The following is a 20,518-nucleotide window of genomic DNA, read 5'->3' on the forward strand; positions in this document are numbered from 1 at the left end:
GTACTAACAACTGAAAACCTCCATGGAGTTACAGTTTACAACTCCATAAATGACGAGTGTCTCCAGTTTACGTTCGGTGATCTTGACGTATGGACCATCAGCACTTTATATGTGGCTAAACTGAAAGCCCTAATGAAATTATTTGATCTGTGACCTGTTCTGAATGAGCGTCTCGATCTGGTCCACTGAAACCGCTCCTCACTAGAGACACACACACACACACACACACACACACACACACACACACACACACACACACACACACACACACACACACACACACACACACACACACACACACACACACACACACACACACACACACACACACACACACACACACACACACACACACACACACTTTTAACTAGCCTAATTGATGTAAAAAATATATCGTTTAAGTTCATTAGTTGACCCAAATTACAAAATCACATATGTGTTCCTTAGGACAAACTTCAATCCACACTTTGGTTCTGTTTATCTGGTCAAATAATGTCATTTTTTCACCAAAACCCAATGCAAGTAATTGGACCCAAGTTAGCATGTTTGAAATGTCATGCTCAAATCATTAAGTCATTTAAATCAAGTAATGAGATTTGAGAATGAGAATTGAGATGATTTGGCCATGAAGTTTCATACATGCTAACTTAAGGTCCATTGACTTGCATTGGGTTTTGCTTAAAAATGCTAACAATTAGCTGTTAGTTAGTGCCCAGATAAACAGAACCAAAGAGTTGATTGAAGTTTGTTCTTGTCCATGGACTCATTTCAGGGTATGGAACCCAATATGTGATTTGTAATTAGTGAACAATCCCTTTAAAAAGGGTTGCAATGTGCATCTATACAGTAGCCTATGCTATATGTGATATATTTACGCCTACGCTCATCCTTCACCATTCTTTTATCGCTTCAGTCAATTATCTCGAACTGTTCAGAACAATTTTTTTATTCTTAATATCCATTAATCCATTAATCCATATTAATCCATGTCATGAATTTGCCATTGTATATAGGACTACACCTTGTATTATGGACAGTAAATTAGCTAAACAAACAAGAGTTTCTTGTTGGACAGTCTCTCTCTTGACATTATCTCCACCAAACAAAAGGTTTGTTGGTGCCCTCGGTGTGAACTGTGCAGACATTTCAGTGGAGATTGTATGGGAGCCATGGAAATCACAGGTTCCAGAAATGTTGGGAACACTGTCCAAATAGCCTACCAGAGAGGGGAGGTTCACAACACCGATCTTCATATGGCTTCTGTAAATCAGTTTTCTTCTTTGATTTCATGCTCAATATCAGTTTGAAGATCTCAATGCTCCTGCGCCAGTTACATGTCTATGATAGGCATTTTATTATGTAATAAGATTCCAATTAGTGCCTAAAGGTGACCAAATGCTTGTTATAACATGAAAGTATTGCAAAACATTCATTAATAAAGACACAGAATAAGGATGTGTTATAGAGATCTATATCACAGATTAGGGTATGCAATAACTAAATTCCTGGAATTTGAGGTTAACTCCAATGCAGTACTTGACTACTGACCCACCCTCCACCAATGAATGACAACAGTGAACAGTAGGCTATTACTCACCCCTCAAAGTAAACCTCATCAGTTTGGCCGTCTTCCTGGAGTAGTTCTTTGGTAGGGTCTTGTTCTTAGCTGGAAAGATACCGGTGAACAGATTTGTCCAACGCCAAGCTACTAAATGGCCGGATTCAAGAGGTAAATTAATGTATGCATTTCTATGGCCATATGCATGCATTCTTACACATTTACATAGTAAAATCAATTATTGATTCAAAACTGAAGGTGAAGGTGTAAATTATACAGTGAACAAATATAGTGCAGTATGGCTTATTATTGCCCAGAATGATTTTGTTTGTACTGTTTCCTGATGTGTGTATGATTACCTGTAGCCTATATTACTTGCATTCCAGGGAGGTCCTCCTCTACTCATTATGCTATGTGATTCCACAATGTCTCTGCACAGGACTTCACTCCCAGAGTAAGTACTGAACAGAAAACCCTGCAGTCTGCAAATTAGATAATAGGGTGATGCTGCATTTTTACATTCACTATATCTGATGTCATACTTAAATGTTTAAGCAACAGTGCGGGTTGGGACTACTCTGAGAAGTTGAAGACATATCTGAAATGAGGGACTTGTTATAAAATGATGACAGTTTAAAGACACTGTCAGTAATATTTTACGAAAATTCGTATAATATTGTATACCCATTGATTAGGATATGAATTCTATACCTCAATGAAAGTATAATAAACCGTACTACCTTATCATAACCAGAACAACAATGACCTTATACGCATGTTTATCATTTTGTCATTGGAGACTTTGTAAACAAATGGCGTAGCTTTAAATAATTTTTGGGAAAAAGTATACCTGGAATGTCATAAGATGCCATAGAAATAAAGCGGTATTTGCATGTGAAAATGTATGCTCCATTGTTTACGTTTTGTTGATGACGGTATGCTGAAATCACTGAGTGGGGCTTTAATTCTGACATGAAAAATATAAACGGATTGATGTGGTACAGCTGGGTAGGTCTAGAGACAGGGTGTTAGGATTAACAGGAAACGACTAACAATCAGAGGGAATATTTATTCAGCGCTCCCCGGGGTGCAGTGCCGCAGCTTTTCAAACACCGAGTTTAGGCTACTATCCATACACTGTTAGCCTTTTTTAAGTGCCAAGGTAACACGGCAACCACACGCGCGCGCGCGCGCGCGCACGCACGCACGCACACGCACGCACGCACACACACACACACACACACACACACACACACACACACACACACACACACACACACACACACACACACACACACACACATTTTTTTTATTTCTGTCTCCCAGGGGTGTCTTTTTCTTCTGGAGCTGGCGTTCAAACCGAACAAGCCGTGTGTCCTCAAATAAGCGTTGGGGAAGATCGTTTCCCAGGTAAATGTTTTCACTGAGGTCAAAGCTAATTAAATTGCTCAATATCAAACAATGCCAATGGTATTGACACGTTCCTTCTATTCTACCTACAGGATTTTACATTATGTCCCAATTTCACATTGCTGAGTTGGCAAGAAGAGGGACTGTTAAAAAAGTCGTAGGATCTACTCCTCAGCATGTTGCCTACAAAATAGGCCCAGCATTCAACTTTAGAATGAACACAAGGTAAGCATCGATCCAGTAGCCTACATGTTCCAGTAACGTGGTATGTACATGGCAAAATGGCCCACTTCGTTATTGAGCACTGACCTCTACTGGTCACTGTGTGGTAGTGTCTCTGTCCATGGTGCTGAACCAGGAAAAGTCATGGTTGTTTGATAGACATGCACTGATCGTAACTTATTAAAGTGATGTTATAGACTAATGTTATAGCTGCAGACTATAAGGCTACAGCACCACTTGTGTCTTTCAGAAACAATTGTACATTTGACATGTTGAGCCCAGGGGAGCTGTCTAATGCAGACCTGGCAATTGTCGAGAGCCAAACGTGTACTAAAGATAGCAGGCCTACCATATAGCTTGCTTTGATTAAGCGTCTTTGTTATGGAATCATAAACAAGAAAAAAAATGAAAATATCTCTCCATGTTTCAGATCAGCATACCCCCTTGGACTACCGGAGGAATTTTCATTTTTGACAATTTTACGCATGAATGGCAGTACCATAAATAAGAAATGGAATATTTGGCAAATGCAAGATTTTAACGGCGACGAACAGCTTGCAGTTATGCTGAACGGGGAAACTCATTCTCTTGAATTCTCATTCACAACACTTAATCAAGGAAGGCAGAAGGCCGTTTTCTATTTCCTGCCGTTCCTATTCAATTCTCAATGGCACAAGATCGTATTGAACGTCAAGAAGCGTTCCGTCACCCTTTTCGTGGATTGCATTGTGGTTGACTCTCAAAAGACACCACCTAGAGGGAAGGTCAATCTGGATGGCTTTACATTGATAGGGAAACTAAAGGATAAACCCCTTATGGCAGTTCCGGTAAGTTGATCACTTTAAGAACACATTTCATTTAATGTTAGCTTAAGGCAATGTCTAGGCTATGCGATCTCTGACAAGAGACCTCGGCCCTTGTCATAGGAGGCAGGAGGCCACATGACTGGAATCTGGCTTTAATGTGTGATAATACTCTACATATTCTCTGTTGATACTGTAGGCCTAGGAATCTTTCATAAAGCTACTTTCGATTACATATTAGAAGGCCCTAGAAAAAAATACCTCACAAAGTTAATGAGGCCTGATGTAGGCCTAGGCCTATGTAATATTCATATACGAAATTATCCTATAATCTATATACAACCCTAGCAAAGGTGGTGGGTATAGGCCCACTGAAAATGAGTGAGGTATATACAGCAGACCGCAGTAGGAATCCCTCCCCCTCCGCCCCGCCAAGTCCTGCAAATATGTGGGAATTTTAACACATGGGTTCTAGCCCAGAATATGACCTGCGCTCCGGCAAGGCCAGCAACCAATAGCCCCTGGTCCTAGCATAGATTACTTTTTCTTATGATGACTGATGGATAGATGATTCACTCACTTAGACAAATGTATTTGTTGTAAGTCGCTTTGGATAAAGGCGTCTGCTAAATGCCATAAATGTAAATGTAATGTAAACAACCATAGACACCACGTATACTGTATATATCATTGCCACGAACCGTTTCCAGGATGACACTGCAATCTAGGCGCATCTTCGAGATTTGCGCGTGCCACTCAGTTTTCGCACAATATCGCATGAGTCAGGGTTGTAATAATGATAGCCTAATAAAAACTAACTTTAATGTTAAGTTATGGTTCGTTACGAGTTCGTTACGAGCATCCGTAATAATAGACGAGTGGATACAAACACAATTATAGCCAACACAGAAATTATAACTGTTTTGAGTAGCCCCATGAATTGAGATGCAAGCGTGGTAATTAGGAACACGGCACAAAAAAGACACTGTGAAATGTATTTTTGTTTTGTGATGAGCCCACGTGTGCCATTATGGTTAGATTGAGGCCATGATAATGGCTTTGGAACAAAGATTTATGCCAAAATCAAGCCTAATACGTACGGGATGTGTCAGTGTCGGTATCATTATTTTTTCTGTTTCAGTTTGAGCTACAATCGATGCAGATCCATTGTGATGTGAGCCTACCTCTGGGAGACGGCTGCAATGACCAGCCAGCCAGGATGTCGGTAAGAGCTGAGAAAATAATGGTCAAATTGTCACCGACAAAATGCCCAGGGAAAATCAATTTATAGTTGATGTTTAAGCTACTGTTACATTGTAATGTGTGTTTATTAATATATGTATCAATATTGCTATCCGGCAATGTCATAATAAATAAACAGCATATCTGATGATCAGGTGGGTTAAATTCCACTCAATTTAAATAGCCCGCTATTCCTTTTCATTTGCCTCGTCTTCTCAATAACCCCTCCCCGTCTGCACCGTCCTGAATCCCTCCAATCACATCCTAAAACCAAACATGACATGAATATGCATGAGTCTTTGATGGCTATGGTACTTCTGGCTGTTCAGTTAGTTGAAACGTATTGAGTTGGGTTGCTTTGTCTGGGGGTCCATCAACCCAACTAATCCCAGTAAAGGAGTAATTTTTGCTTTTCTGCATTCGGGATGACCATGGCTCAGGCCACGGGTTCTCGCGGGCTGTTTTTGGTACTTTTGCTGCAGATAGTCCTCATTTGCTCCGCACAAGTAAGTCCTTCTCTGTGTACCTTTCCTTGCAGATTGATGAGGCGCGACTGCAGGTGAGTGAAACACCCTTATCGTAATGAACTGGAAAATATATGTTACGATAATAATTGGTCTTTTCGCCCCAAATGATGTTGCCCTTCACAGTATGAGGCTAAACACCATGATGATTACAATAAACACTATTAAATCCAGAGTAGGCTACATTTTATTGTCTTACATAAGTGCTAATGACTGCTTGTCTACGGCATGTTGAGAGACAAGTGGTGGTAACATGGATTCTACGAAATCTATCACACCAAATGTCTATATTGTTAGTGACGTTCTATGTGTGCTATGGAAGCTATGCACATGTCACCACATTTTGTGTTTTTCCTGTTGCTATCAACTTTTGGCTAAAATTGTGCGTCCGCTTTCCATAAATAATAAATATTATTTTGAAATTTCTGTGATTTTTAGATATTTTAGATTTCACATGTTTAGGTGTATCCCCTAACACCAATAGAACCAGCTGACACAATTGTTTTGTCCCTCTTTACTCAGAGGGGTCAAGGACCTGCTGGCCCACCTGGACCTGCAGGTGTCCCAGGAATTGATGGCATTGCTGTAAGTTCTCTCCTCATTCTTGTATGATACTTCATATGATCAAACATAATCATATACAGTATATACATACTATTTGTATGATGGGCTAACCCCTTTAACAGTCACTGGGCTTCCTGCCAGGAAGTTGTAAATAAACTCTTTTTTACATTTAGGCCTCTCTGTTTTATTTCAGGGCGAGAGGGGAGAAGATGGCGAGGGTGGCCCTGCTGTAATTATACATCTAAACGTTATCGCCTTTGAAATTATTATTTGTTTTGTATTGTCTGTTTTTGCCGATTGTGGTTTAGTTTTTTGTTTGTTTGGTATTAGGGTCCTGATGGAGATTCAGGTAAACCTGGTTCAGCTGGATTGCCAGGAGAGCCTGGAGCAGATGTGAGTATCCTTTAGCTTCAACTTTTTTGGGCTTTATTGTGGAATTGTGGAACTGGTGTCTTAATCAGGCTATACTGTAGATGAAGAAGGGGGTGGAGCTTCTTAGTATTTACACCTCCCACCTAAAAATGTGTTCTTGGTTATCAACTTACAAAATGTCTAGTTTACCGAGCACAGGGGCCAATTGCTCAAATATGTCAAGAATTTTTCAAGCTGGGTAAAAGGCAAAGAATCTACCTAAGAGTTTACCTTGTAAGACAACAGTCTTTTTGTCCTAGCAGTAGACCCAAGGCCTGAATTTAATTAACTTTAGTTACTATCAAAATTGGAAGGAGGGTTAGGAAAACAGTCCTTCACAATGATGCTGAATGATGATAGCCTAGATACAGAGGTCCATAATGTCAAGTATAGGTCTCTATAGACTATGAATACGGATTAAGGATAATGAGGATAATTAAGGATATTATGTTGAGCTCATTTCTCAATGTGGATATCGTAGCTCTTTTTGTTCTTTTTCATATTCCCAGCTCCTCTCAGGATATCATTAATCATTTTATTTCAATTAATTTGACTCTATTTACCAATTCATCCTGAATATCATATAAAACCATTTAGATTTTTCAGTAGACTATAATGAATGAGGAGGTCTCCATAAAGCATCACTGAAATAGAAACAGCAGTGTTGGTCTAGTTGGTATCTCTTGTTGAGAATCCTCAGACTGGTGTGGAATGATGTCTGTCAATGGGGCTTGTTTGAGAAGGGCCAGTGGAATGTTGGTTTCCCATGGGTTTGCTGTCTGAGATGTTTCATTTGATTTGTGCCTTGATCCTGGTGTGTGTCTGTGGAGCTGACATACAATGTGGATGCTGCCATCTATTCAAAATGAAGTTTTGAACCATGATTTAAAAGCCAAATGTTAAGAGCTGTAACTTGAAATCGGTTATATTAAGTATATTGCTAAATATTAATCTCGTTCCCAGACACTTCCGCCCAATTGATCCATAGGTCTGGTGGACTAATGCATCAAACTTGGCCTTAGTTTACAATACAAGGATTGGGAGAATCTGCCAATGGCATATACATTGGTTTAAAGAGGCAATTTGTGATTGGTACATACATTGTTTATATAATAACTTATATATTCTAACATAGCCTCATGAGCTTAGTTCAACTGTCTTATTCCCTCAGAAATACCCAAAATATAAACTTGTTTTACTTCATTGTTCGTAAACAATGCAATTGTAAACCAACACTTTATAGCTTCAAAACATGGTTAAAACTGTAATTTTGGTCTCATGCCAATGAATTTCCAGCCCCATCAGCTGTTCATCCAAAAAAGTGGTGGGGAGACCGCTTTGTTATTGTTTGAATCCCAGATTGCCCCTTTAATCTACCAGCTAATGATCTCCCACAATACCTCCACCCAGTGCTTGCGCACCACATGCTTCTGATTCGGAGCTATGCCACGCAGTCATGTGATGTCATGTTTCGTCGCTGAAATCAAATAATGACAAATACTTTACTCAGTGAATTCACTCCCACTAAGGCCAGGTTTGAGTTGTTGTGCTGTGCGCAATAGCCTGGGGAAAAGGTTACTAAATGCTAAGCTGGACTTCATCCTCCCACTGCCTGAACCTAATTCCTGTTACTGATGCACAGTATTTGAATCACAATATTGGAAGAGGATAGTTAAGCCTGCCCACACGTCATCATGCGCAGCTCCTCCCACCCTGGTATGGCTGGGTGATGTACACACCATTTTGTAATGATACACAGTTGACATAATTATGAGACATCTTAAAGAACACTTTGAAGTTATGAAATGTGATATAAATTCAATAGAATATAAAATGTATTTTAGCGTATGATGGAGAGAAAGCAAGTGAATCTCATTTGTATTTTAAAAGTCTTCCATCACAGACAAGGAGAAAACAAAGTATTTAAAGAGCACAGCTGAGCACTCACTGACATTGAATGACCTTTGACTTGTTTTTATGTATCAGTTAATAAGTCTGATCTCTCTCCCTCTGCAGGGTTTGACTGGCCCTGTTGGAGACGCTGGGCCTGACGGTCCTTTCGGACAGAAAGTGAGTGACTAATGAGGCCTTCATTTCTCTGATTCAGAGACTTTCCATGAGATTGAGCCAAGCTGCTGTCCACTATGTTGGCATGACAGCGGGAATTACAATGTGTAAAGCAATTCCTCGTGACAAATGAGACTTAATCCCGGCAGTGTTCTGTGTAATCTCCGTGGGGAACAAGGCCCAAGCATCAGTCCTCATTAAGTCTTCAAACATTACTGGGTCAAGTGCACCCTGGCTCAGTCACGGGATAAGCTGGAGGAATGTTAACTCAGTCTGTCTGAATTCTCAGATAGCTTCATTTGTAATGTGTAAGGACTTTGTCTCAAATATGTCGGAATCAAAGAAATACTGGAATTGTGTATATATGTTGTGTGTGTGTGTGTGTGTGTGTGTGTGTGTGTGTGTGTGTGTGTGCGTGTGTGTGTGTTTGTGTGTTGGATAAAACTGTCTTTTTACGCTTGATGATGATGTCTTCTACATGTATAGTGGTAGTTGTCATATTGCTAATGTTTTGGCTGCAGACAGATTAGCCTATTAACAGTACACAGTGTAATTGTCAAACTGTTGTTTGTACTTTTCTTCAGGGTGAACCTGGAAAATCTGGACCTCGTGGATTAGCTGTGAGTCTAATTATTCTCTCTAGACCCTTGAAATATACAGCATAGTCAATTAGACTCATCAGTGAAAGCATCCCATAAGTAAAGCTTGGAGCTCCCAGTCACATTACAGTATATTTTCACTTATATACTCCACCAATATTTCCCGACTGCAAAAGTGATTATACAACATGGTTAGGGAAGGGATGATGATTATGATTGTCTATGATTGTCTTCCAGTACATGAGACCTTTTATGAGGTGCATGAATGAATTACTGTAAATACATTGCCAGCCATCTTTGGGGGCTTTTGAATTTGAATTTACTTCGGGGAAGAAGTTAATTGATATTTAATTGATGGAAAAATCATCATAGAAAACAATACTAAAATGTCACCCTCTGCATAGATTGAATTAACCTGAAAATTGACCCCATACTGTATGTAACCTCACCCACAGTAGCATTGGACATACTATACTTTAATTTGCAAGAAGAGGCAGAGCACACATCTATATCACAATTATGTGATACTGAGGCTTAACCTACTTCTTACACATCATGCATGTATGGATGTAGAATATGGAAATGTTTTCTACAGTTTGTTTCATGTTTTATTTCTGCTACTGTATCATTGGGTATTTCTGGTTTTCTCTATAGGGCGTTGGATCAGATGGACCCCCTGTAAGTAACAACATATACAGTATGTAAAATGTAGTCCAATGTTTGTCAATATTCACTGGAATCAGAAATATTGTTGAAGATCTGTGCCGATAATCAATATCTCTTTGAACAGGGACCACCTGGGCCAGGAGGACTTCCCGGTGAATTGGGCAAAGTTGGACCCCCTGTGAGTACCAGTGTGACTGACTCTAATGACATTGACCCTGATAGTGTTGGAGCAGGGCTTTGGACCCTAAGTATGGCTGTTAGGCTACCTCATCACTTTACTCTTTTGGCCCTGACTCCCACTCACATTAGGGTTAGGCAGATATTAGATATTATTGAATATTGTGATATTTGGAGCATATTGTGATATTGTTATTTTATAGAAAGATTAAAACTCCTGATATGTGCATAACCACAAGTGCAGTGTCCCTCTTTCTGCAATATAGCACATCTAGCGTTGAAAACATGACTTTTTATTTCACCAGACTATTTACAATACTAGCCATACACTCTATGTGCTGCAGTTCAGTCATCGTGAATAAGAAATTGTGGATATCACCCAACCCTAACTCACATTACATAATGTAATTACAATGTAATAACTGTGTATTTGTATTTAATTCTGAAATAGAACAAATTATCAATTAACCTCATTTAATTGATATTATGGAGAGCTAATCCTAAATTCAACATCTTAACAACACCAATCAAGATGAGAATAAAATGCCCTCTACTTTGCGATATACTATCTAAGATATGCTTAATATGTCCATTACTACAGGGCGCCATGGGTGTGAGTGGACCACAGGGACCTCGTGGATCAACAGGGCCTAGAGTGAGTACCAAAGCTTCCCCTGCAACATTCTTAGACAGAGAGCTGTGGACCATTGTCTCTAGTGTACATTGTGTCTCCCAGACTGAAGATAAGTAGACCATCTCCCAGAGATGGTTGTGACTGATTGAGACACACAGTGATGCTGTTAGCTGTGAGCAGTGCATGATGTTCTTTCCTCAACAACCTGCTTCTGCTTTGGGAATGTTTTTCAGGGTGCAGCAGGGATGCAAGATTTGAGTGCTGAGCTGGTAAGACTTGTTAATTCAAGTTCCTTAAAATTAGTTCTTTGTATTATATTCATGTTGTATTTTCAGCATGAGAAATGCTGACTGTGAGTTTTGTCTTGCTGTTTAGTGCCCCAATTCCTGCCCACCCGGGACACCTGGTCACCCTGGCCTTCCTGGCATGAAAGTGAGTGGAAGGACCAAGGACAATCGTAGTTTCAACAAAACTCTGATTATGTGGTCTCATTTTTCTGTTTGAGGATGTTAAAACGTCATGTCCCTCTGTTCTCCAGGGCCACAAAGGTGTAAAAGGTGAAGCAGGGGAACCTGGGAAGCAAGGGCACAAGGTATGACTTTAGATTTTGTCCATATTTAGACAAAAAAATACTTCCTTTTATTTTATTTGAAAGCATTTGGAACAGTAGTTCCAGTTGTAGAAGTGCATCTTCACGTTCATGTGAAATAGACATTACATTGATGTTAACGAGATCATCTACGTATACATCCTATGAATTCAGATAGATCAGTACATGAAATAGTCACACTACTTCACAACTCTTCATAAGACGTAATAGTCAGAGAAACAAAATGTATAGCTTAAAAATGATTGAATAAATATGGATATAAGAGGTATGCGTACTTTAGGTTCTTGGCAATACGTAAAATGTCTATTTTGCAGTCTTTCCCCTCATTACATTTAGAAAGGATGTGATATACTGTATGCCTTTGAGTGTTAGTGATGCAGGGAATATGAATATGATTTATTTGAAGTGACATGTGAACACAACTACTCTCACCCAGTAATGGCCCCATGCACCATATAAATGCAAATGGTTTAGGTCTCCGTCATCACCTCCTGCCCTTCTGTGATATATAGTACTATCAGTCTGTCGCCTGTCCAAAGATTCCGGAAATTACGTTCTTCCTCAGTGTAATTCAGCTATGATTTGTTTCTCATGGAGGGCCATCTTGTTCTGCTGTACACATGCATGTTTTTCATTCACAAATCTAAGGTCTAAGGGTATGATCTTTGACACATGAAATTGCACTCATAACATTGGAAATGAGTTAGCATAGTAACAAGTTAGCACAGGTAACAGGGAAATCAATATGCCTTTGGTTGTATTTATATAATATCATTTAATTTTTTAATATGGTTGCATTTATGTATGTAAGACAAATTGTCAATAGTGTATGTTTAATTGATAACTTGTATTGAAGCAGGTTATCTACACATGGAATTCAGCTTGCAGCTTCTTTAATCAATGTACTGAATTTAAACAATTTACTGAATTGCATTTTGTAAGTGCTCTGTAATAAGTCGCTGTAAAATATGTTATTCAGTCGCTAATGTTGTCATGTCTCTTATTATCTCTCTCTAGGGTGAAGAGGGAGACCAGGGAAGCCTAGGGGAAGTCGGATCCCAAGGCCCATCGGTTTGAAATTCTCATTGACTACCCTTTATTTTCAGTTAATATCAATGATTGGCTAGTGACAGTTTGGACTATGAACGCTTGTCATGTTGTGCAGCCCCTGAAACAACATGCCTTTCTTCTGTTATGTGATTCCAGGGTCCTCAGGGAATTCGAGGATCCACTGGAATGATGGGCCCCAAGGGAGAAATAGTAAGAGTCACTCAATATCCTGTGTTTTGATATCCATTGTTTTGTTTTTTATCATTCATGATATATTATATTTGAACTGTATGCTTTGTAGAAATTGGTATTGGCAACATGTTTACATCATTTCAAGCAGTATGATGATTCTATACCTTTTGTCTTCTGACAGGGGGTGCGAGGCCATGATGGAGACCCAGGTCCTCAGGGTATTGGAGGGGCTACTGTAAGTTTGTCCCATACTTGAAAAGGTTTTGTCTCACAATACTATATGTGACATGTGTCAACCAATTCATAATGTGTTACTGAATTTCAGGGTGATCAAGGCCAGAGGGGTGTGATGGGCGAATTTGGTCCCAAAGGTGATTTGGTGAGTTTTAGTGCAAACACATATCAAATACAGTTAACACACATTAGTAAAGTAAACAGTAAACAGTAAAATTAGTAGAGTAAACACATACAAAACCTGTTTCAGGTGGTAAAACTGATGTTTGGTTTTGCTCTCTGTCTTGGTGTTATGATAACAATGATATATTAATTGCTTAATTATCATATCATCAAGGGATCTCAAGGACCAAGAGGAATCACAGGTCTTCCAGGGCCCAAAGGAGGGGCTGTAAGTACCACTGTCTCATCAAATCACAAAAATTTGACTAAATGTTGGGCACATGGGGAACATACAGTATTCTCTGTTGACTTTATGGGAAATAATCATGTATCCTACTTACCTTTTCATGACTAGGGTTTGCCAGGTGTGGATGGCCGTGAGGGTATTCCTGGGATGCCAGGGGGAAAGGTACGACAGCACATTTATTTGTATCCATGTTTGTTTATAAATGTTGTATTGACAGATGTATAATTTCAATGTTGTTCTCACGCAGTGATTGTTTTGTAGCAATTTTGCATTGACAAGGATATAACCTTCATCATTATAGAATGCTTGAGATTTACATTGATTGAGCAAAGGTATCAGCAGTAGTTTTCAAGTAATGTTAGGATTAGCTAATGATCTTAATTCACTAAATTCTGTCTCCCTGCAGGGTTCCACTGGGAAGGCAGGAACCGCTGGGGAGGTGGGGCTTCAGGGACTTCCTGTAAGTATGACCTCGACTCAAAACATCTAACACTCTGATTGGTTGCACCTGTGAAAACCCCTCACCCAATATTTAGTATTATATCTTGAAATAAAGTAGTAGAATTGTGAGTAGAGTAGAGTAGAGTTTTTTTGGATTGTCACCTGTGCTTTTTCATCACATTGTGTCATCACATTCACATTTCACATTTGTGAGCCATAAGTGGGATCTCCTACAGAATACATTCCCTTCCATTTTCCAATACACAAATTAAACAGAATGTTAATTCAAGTTGGGATCATCCTACTGTAGTTCTTGTTGATTATTATTTAATTTTTTTTGGCCATTGTATCTTTCCCGTAGGGATTAACTGGTGCTCCTGGGCCAAAAGGTCTTGGAGGAGAGAAGGTAGGTATCTTGATATTAATAGTTAAGGGTACAGTCATTTTCACTGTAATTTCCTGTCCTTGGATTGCACCATGGGTTACTGACTGTCCATCAAACTAAACTCAGTTTCTGTTGTTTCATTCCAGGGAGGCACTGGTGAGGCTGGCTTGCTTGGGACAATGGGGTCTGCTGGTAAAACAGTAAGTCCATGACAAACTAACACGTAAACACACAAAAGTTAAAATGTAATGGTCAGCTGTGTCATCTCATTGTACTTGTCATCTCACAGGGAGAGCGTGGAGATCAGGGACCACTAGGATCTATTGGACCAATTGGTGGGCCTGTGAGTATTCTTTCATTCAGTTTGTTTAACTTTTGATGTCCTTTGTTGATTGCAACCAAACTGTTTTTTTTCTCTTTCCTGGTACAATCTAGGGAGACAGAGGAGAACAAGGTCCACATGGACCATCAGGCAAACCAGGTGCCAGGGTAAGTTATTGGCTGTTTACAGTGTAATTGACAGAAGCAAAATTAAATGTACAGATGTATGGCCTGATATCGGGGATAATGACATTAAACATGTAAACATATGGTATGACAACTTTGTAACAATAACATCATGATAGAATCTTGACTAAGAATGCAAAGAAAATAAATATTTTAGTAATTCATTATGATGTAAGAAGTAAGCAAAATGAAGTCATAACACACACACACACACACACACACACACACACACACACACACACACACACACACACACACACACACCTCCTTTTTGTTGTGTGTATCTAAAAGCTATGAGTGGTCAATTCATATTGAATATTTTTCTCCAGTCCCAACTGCCAAGTTATAAATGGGACATCAATGGGATGATATTCGTGTCCTTGTTCCAGAGATGCGTGTTCCAGAGATGTGTGTCCTTGTTCCATGGTCTATCGATGTCTTAGGATCTGTCACACTATTGGCCAAATTTAAAATTATACTGCCCCAAGTTTTGACAGTTCAATTGAAAAGGGGAATGCAGTGTAGGCATGGCCATGTAAGATCTTACCAAATGGAATACCATAACAAATGAATCATGAATAATGATAGATTATTACAAATGAAAACACTACACACTATGGGTAAATGTGTTATAGGTTTTTCATTAACTTAATTGTAAAGTTTGGCCCTCAAAAAATAATACTGGCACCAATGTTGATAAAACAATGTTAGCATGAAGAGCAAGATGGTTCAGATGGAGAGACTGAAACAAAGAGAGAGAGAAAGAATGAGAAAAATAATAAAGATGGAAGCAATGTGTGTAGGACCCAAGGTGGCTGTACCTAGCTGTGGTTACACTGGAATTCCCTAGAGAATAGGCCTGACTAGGATCTCACACACAGGCTATTTTCACAGTAAGGGGAGACTCTAGAGCAGGGCCAGCAGGCTGAAAGAGCCCTCTGTTCCTCTGGCATTCCTCAGACAGACGGTCAGGGATCAAAGGTGTGAATAGGGGAACAGACACACACAAACACACAAAAGATAAATTGGAGCCCAGTTTTATAACTGCCATTCTGCACATCTTTTTTTTCCGCCATTATCATGCATTTGAAAATGCTGTCTCATGAACAGTTTGTCATATTGTATATTGTACTATAACTTGTTTATGAGGAGCAAGAGGACATGCTTTCTTGTTGAAAAGAATATTGGTTGTTGTGTTGTGTCTGCTCTGATGTCACTGTTCTCTATCCCCCTTTTGTAGGGACCTAAAGGTGATCTTGGTCTTCCTGGTCTTCCAGGCCCCTCTGGCCTCCCCGGAGTGAAGGGAGAGAGGGTAAGAGGACAATGTAGTCTCACTCCCATTTCCTGTGTCGAGACCTGTCATTGCGTTGATGGAAAATCAAGTACTGCTGTTATACAGAATATATACTTCTGCTTACTGGACTTATGCTCCCTGAACCATGGATTTACCTACTGCAAGCCTGAAATTTGAAGAAAAAGTAAAGAGAAAGCTTGACTGAAAAATATTGTGGCTTGTGTACCGTAATTTCATGTTCCAAAAATGTCTTATGGTACTTTTCATAAAACCATGATATTACTTTTTAGGGGCCTCAATAATCATATATATCGTGAGATCAGCACGTTTGCGTTAATAGAGGGGAGACATTTCACATGCACCTGACAAGGAAAAAGACTTTGCACTAATACAGCTACTTGGCTCCCTCTAGTGCTGTAAATTAGAAAATGCCTTGACAAGTACAGCTTGTGCTGTGCTATGACACAATGTGTGCAGTATTGAGTATTGTCCATGTCTTAGTGATTTTCCATTTTGAGTAATTAACTTTATTATTTATAGATCTGTTGACAAGGCTACTTTATTATATAGAAAAAAATAGATTAGGCCATGAAATTAAAACCTTTAATTGCATCATTCACCTTTGAAGGACAATCTTGTTATACATGAGAAATCTGACCATAGTTTTTTACTATTCCAGGGAGAAGTTGGTGAGGCTGGACCTAAAGGCGAGCCGGTATGTTAAAATATCCATTCTCTCACAGCAATACTTGGCTGTTGACCAATTGGATAATCCAGCAGCAAAGAACATGAATTTGCCCTTCCTTATTTTGCCCAAATGTTTTGTATTTATTTGTTTGCATAGGGTGTACAAGGTGCTGAGGGAACCCCTGGAGACAAAGGAGATGGTGTAAGTTATTATTCAAACAAGTATTCATTGAATGTACTGCGTGCATTTCTGTGTGCAGTCATGTCACCATTTTGTAACACCTCCCCTGATAACTGTATTGACTTTCTGATTTCTGTTCTGTTTTTGTCATTTGTACCATAGGGTGATCAAGGACAGGCTGGACCTAAAGGAGCGGTGAGTTCTGACAGCTTTACAATAAGCATGTATAGGTAGCCACTCGGACTTAGCTGTATTATAAAGCTCTGCAGAAACTCTAAAATCTTTACTGAGGACACTCACAACCAACCATATACGGTCATGTTGTTCTGATCCAGTGATCTTTTCTTCTCTGGTTGTAGGTTGGCAACCCTGGTGAGCCTGGTAACAGAGGCCCTGAGGGAAGTCGAGGTCAGCCTGGCATTGAGGGCCCATCTGGCACTCCTGGACCACGTGGTATGCAAGGAAACAGGGGTGCACCTGGAGTTCGAGGGTCACAGGGACCAGCGGTAGGCGCCACTAATTCCCCACATCTTTGGAGATTATGTATCAGGACACCTGAGCTTGACAACATGATTATAACACAACCTTATATAATCAGGAGAAGCCATTAAATTAAAGCTCTCTCATTATTGTCCTTGTTCCCAGGGTAAAGAACCAAGTGATCAACACATCAGACAAGTCTGCATGCGAGTTATGCAAGGTAAGGGTATTCGATTGGTGGTTTCACATCATTAAACTGCCCTATTTCCTTAATTTGAAGCTTTGATGGATCCTAATATGCCTTTAAGCACACTCTCACTTTTAATACCCCTCCATTGTCACGTCTCGCTTGCCGGTTTGAAGATAAGCAGTACATTTAAAGAGAGGCGATCATAACCATAACTTGAAATATGCTTCAACCTTTGTTTATTTGATGGATGAAAGACTCCTGTTGTCCTCCTTGAACCGTAGAAATGCTTTGCTAACTCTATGTTGCCTCTGTACTCACGTCTTACTCCTCTACCACTCTTTTCCTATACTCATTACTTTTTTATACCCAGTGTGCTGAAAAATTAATTTCACCTCCAGCAGACCTGTACTTTTTGCTAAGAGCAAAATATTCTGTACCTGGGAAAGAAAAAAATCAGTCAAGCAACCAATACATTAATTTTCACCAGGGGGCTCAGAACTCGAATTTGAAGTGCAAAATGCAAAATACCATAGCCATGTGCATTGAAAAGCCCTTAGAGTTCGGTATTGAACTCTTTAAACCATGAATATATTTTTCTGCAATTGAAAATCTGAAATAAGCAGTGTGTTATTTGCTCTCTACTCAATTTACTGGCAGAATTGAAAATGTGAGAATGAATCATAATAGCTAAAGAGGGAATCAGGAACAGACGCAATTCACCACTCTCTGACACACTCTGAATTGGATGAATAAGATACGATTTATTTGACTAATAATTATGTGATATACTGTAATATGTGATATGCTTGTTAAAGTTATCAATTTTGGATGGCAGTAGATATGATTTGTTGCCTTGTGTTTTATTGTCCAGTTCACATACACACAGAGATAGCATGGCCTTGGTGTGGCATTATACATATTTATCACCTTTCTCTTTGCCTCAACAGAGCAGTTGGCCCAGTTGGCTGCCAGTCTAAGGAGGCCGGAGTCAGGAGTAGCTGGTCTGCCTGGTAGGCCTGGACCTCCTGGTCCCGCTGGCCCCCCCGGAGACAGTGGCTTCCCTGGACAGGCTGGCGCAAGAGGACTACCAGGCCTCAAAGGGCCACCAGGACTTCTGGGACTCAAAGGACCCAAAGGTAGGAATTTGTGTTGAAAAGTGACATACAGTTGTTTAAATGTATTTCAAAAGTATATTTCAGTTCACACATTTGGGGGATTTGGTGATGCCTGTTGTAATAAACATTCAGATTCTCTTCAGAAGAGGGTGAATATGTAAATGATGGTATGTTATAAGGTGTGTGTGTTTGGCGCAGGTGAACTGGGTGACAAAGGAGACAGAGGTCCCATGGTGCGAGGGCCTAAAGGCATCCCAGGACCTCCTGGTCTGCCAGGTAAGTGTTAGTGGCCTTGACTTTTCCCAGGAGAAGTCAATTTTTAGTTACCTGTTTCTTACAAAACATACAGTGCTACAGTATGCCAATTCCCATATATTTTGGGGGTCTTTTAGTCATGTTCTTTGAGGTGTCTGATAAGATATCTCTGTTCATAGGTGAGCCAGGGAAGCCTGGTTATGGTCAGGAGGGACGGGACGGCGAGAGAGGACCTCCTGGTGTTTCTGGACAGCCTGGCGTTCCTGGGCCTCCTGGTAATGCTGGCCCTAACGGCTACTGCGACCCCTCAGCCTGTAACCTCCAGGCAGGGGCTGCCCACCAGTCCCTGAAGGACTCCAGCCTGAAGGGGCCCTCTGGGAACTGAGACCCACTCAGAGAGGGGTAGAGACAGAAACAGAGAGACTAATGGACAGCTCCCTCCCCCAGGAGCACACACATTCTCACAGCCTCTACACCAAGGCTGTAACTGCAGCTTTGTAAGAATGTTCTGTGCTAGCCAGATCTCAATCTGAAGGAGTCTTCCACTTCAAATTGCAAAACAAATAACTGTATTTTGTTGCAAATTCCACCTTGTTCTGATGTGTAACAGTTTTTTACCCGACATATGTTTTTGTTGTTTCATAAATGGGTGCTCTTTTTTAAGACATGATATGTTAGTTTATTCCACTATTTTCCTAGTAAACCTGGCTGTATTTCCCATTCTCCTTTCCCACCTATGCTCTCACTGAAGCAGCCGTGTACAGCTTTACCCCAGTAGCAGCCCTCTGCTTCCTCATATAAAATCACAATCCCCAAAGTAAAGCAATACCAGGATTGCCTTCAGCTAAAGTGCCTATTAATGTCTAATGTACTGCATGTACTGTACTGGGTACCAAAGATAAACCTGCTGAAAATCAGTGTTATCAGTTTGTACAGAAATTACTGACTTATTAAATTACTGCATCTCCGGCCCTGCTTTCCAAAATAAAATGGAGAGAGGATGTCACCGACATCAAGACTACAATGTATGCTGTAAATCTTGGCATATTGTTTGAAATGTGGTTAATTGCATTTCCTACAAAACACCTTGCCAATAAATGTGAAAAAGTTTCTCATTGCTCTGTATGAGGATTCTTAGAGCAGAGTGCAGTGTTGAGTATCCTTCACAAGTTCTGAGGAGTGGAACAGTGTAACTTATCACTCACAAATCCAGACATGACATCATTAATTATTTTTGTCATTCAGTTGTTTCTATTTATTATATGATGGTCACATCACAGTTTGTACAATATGAGGAACAAGAAATGTCAATAAATTCTCAACTGTTTTTCTATTAATTGTTTTCTCCAAATAAAGCAATATTGTAGTTGGTTCCAAAAGTCATTGCCAACTTTGGGAAGTTTTATATAAGCAATCCATTTCATTTGTGCATTCATTTATTCTGGGATGAACTGCAGCATGAATTATCTCAACTTTAATATTGTTTTTGTGTGACTTTGAGCAAGGTCTTCTCAGAAAACGAAACCTTAATGAAATGAATATAGCACACACAAAACATATAAGAAAGCTCCTTAAACATAGTTTATTGATATACATAATATACAATCTGGT

At 39.8% G+C, this 20,518-nt stretch overlaps 1 protein-coding gene across 1 annotated transcript; it reads left to right on the forward strand.

Moving 5' to 3' along the window:
* Nucleotides 1-1,169: 1,169 nt before the first annotated feature.
* col9a1b (collagen, type IX, alpha 1b) lies at nucleotides 1,170-19,292 on the forward strand (the record flags this gene model as incomplete). The annotated part of the gene is made up of 36 exons (XM_083694573.1): nucleotides 1,170-1,182; nucleotides 3,061-3,193; nucleotides 3,621-4,017; nucleotides 5,135-5,218; nucleotides 5,676-5,741; nucleotides 6,282-6,344; nucleotides 6,517-6,552; nucleotides 6,654-6,716; nucleotides 8,751-8,804; nucleotides 9,386-9,421; nucleotides 10,055-10,078; nucleotides 10,191-10,244; nucleotides 10,845-10,898; nucleotides 11,111-11,146; nucleotides 11,253-11,309; nucleotides 11,416-11,469; nucleotides 12,505-12,558; nucleotides 12,694-12,747; nucleotides 12,911-12,964; nucleotides 13,055-13,108; nucleotides 13,301-13,354; nucleotides 13,481-13,534; nucleotides 13,779-13,832; nucleotides 14,175-14,219; nucleotides 14,345-14,398; nucleotides 14,488-14,541; nucleotides 14,634-14,687; nucleotides 15,946-16,017; nucleotides 16,679-16,714; nucleotides 16,844-16,888; nucleotides 17,030-17,062; nucleotides 17,227-17,373; nucleotides 17,513-17,567; nucleotides 18,485-18,673; nucleotides 18,851-18,928; nucleotides 19,087-19,292. 36 exons carry the CDS (start codon nucleotides 1,170-1,172, stop codon nucleotides 19,290-19,292), a joined length of 2,670 nt encoding a protein of 889 aa, XP_083550699.1.
* Between the last annotated feature and the right edge of the window lie 1,226 nt (nucleotides 19,293-20,518).

Source organism: Argentina silus (genome assembly GCF_951799395.1).
Source record: "Argentina silus genome assembly, chromosome: X".
NCBI lineage: Eukaryota > Metazoa > Chordata > Actinopteri > Argentiniformes > Argentinidae > Argentina > Argentina silus.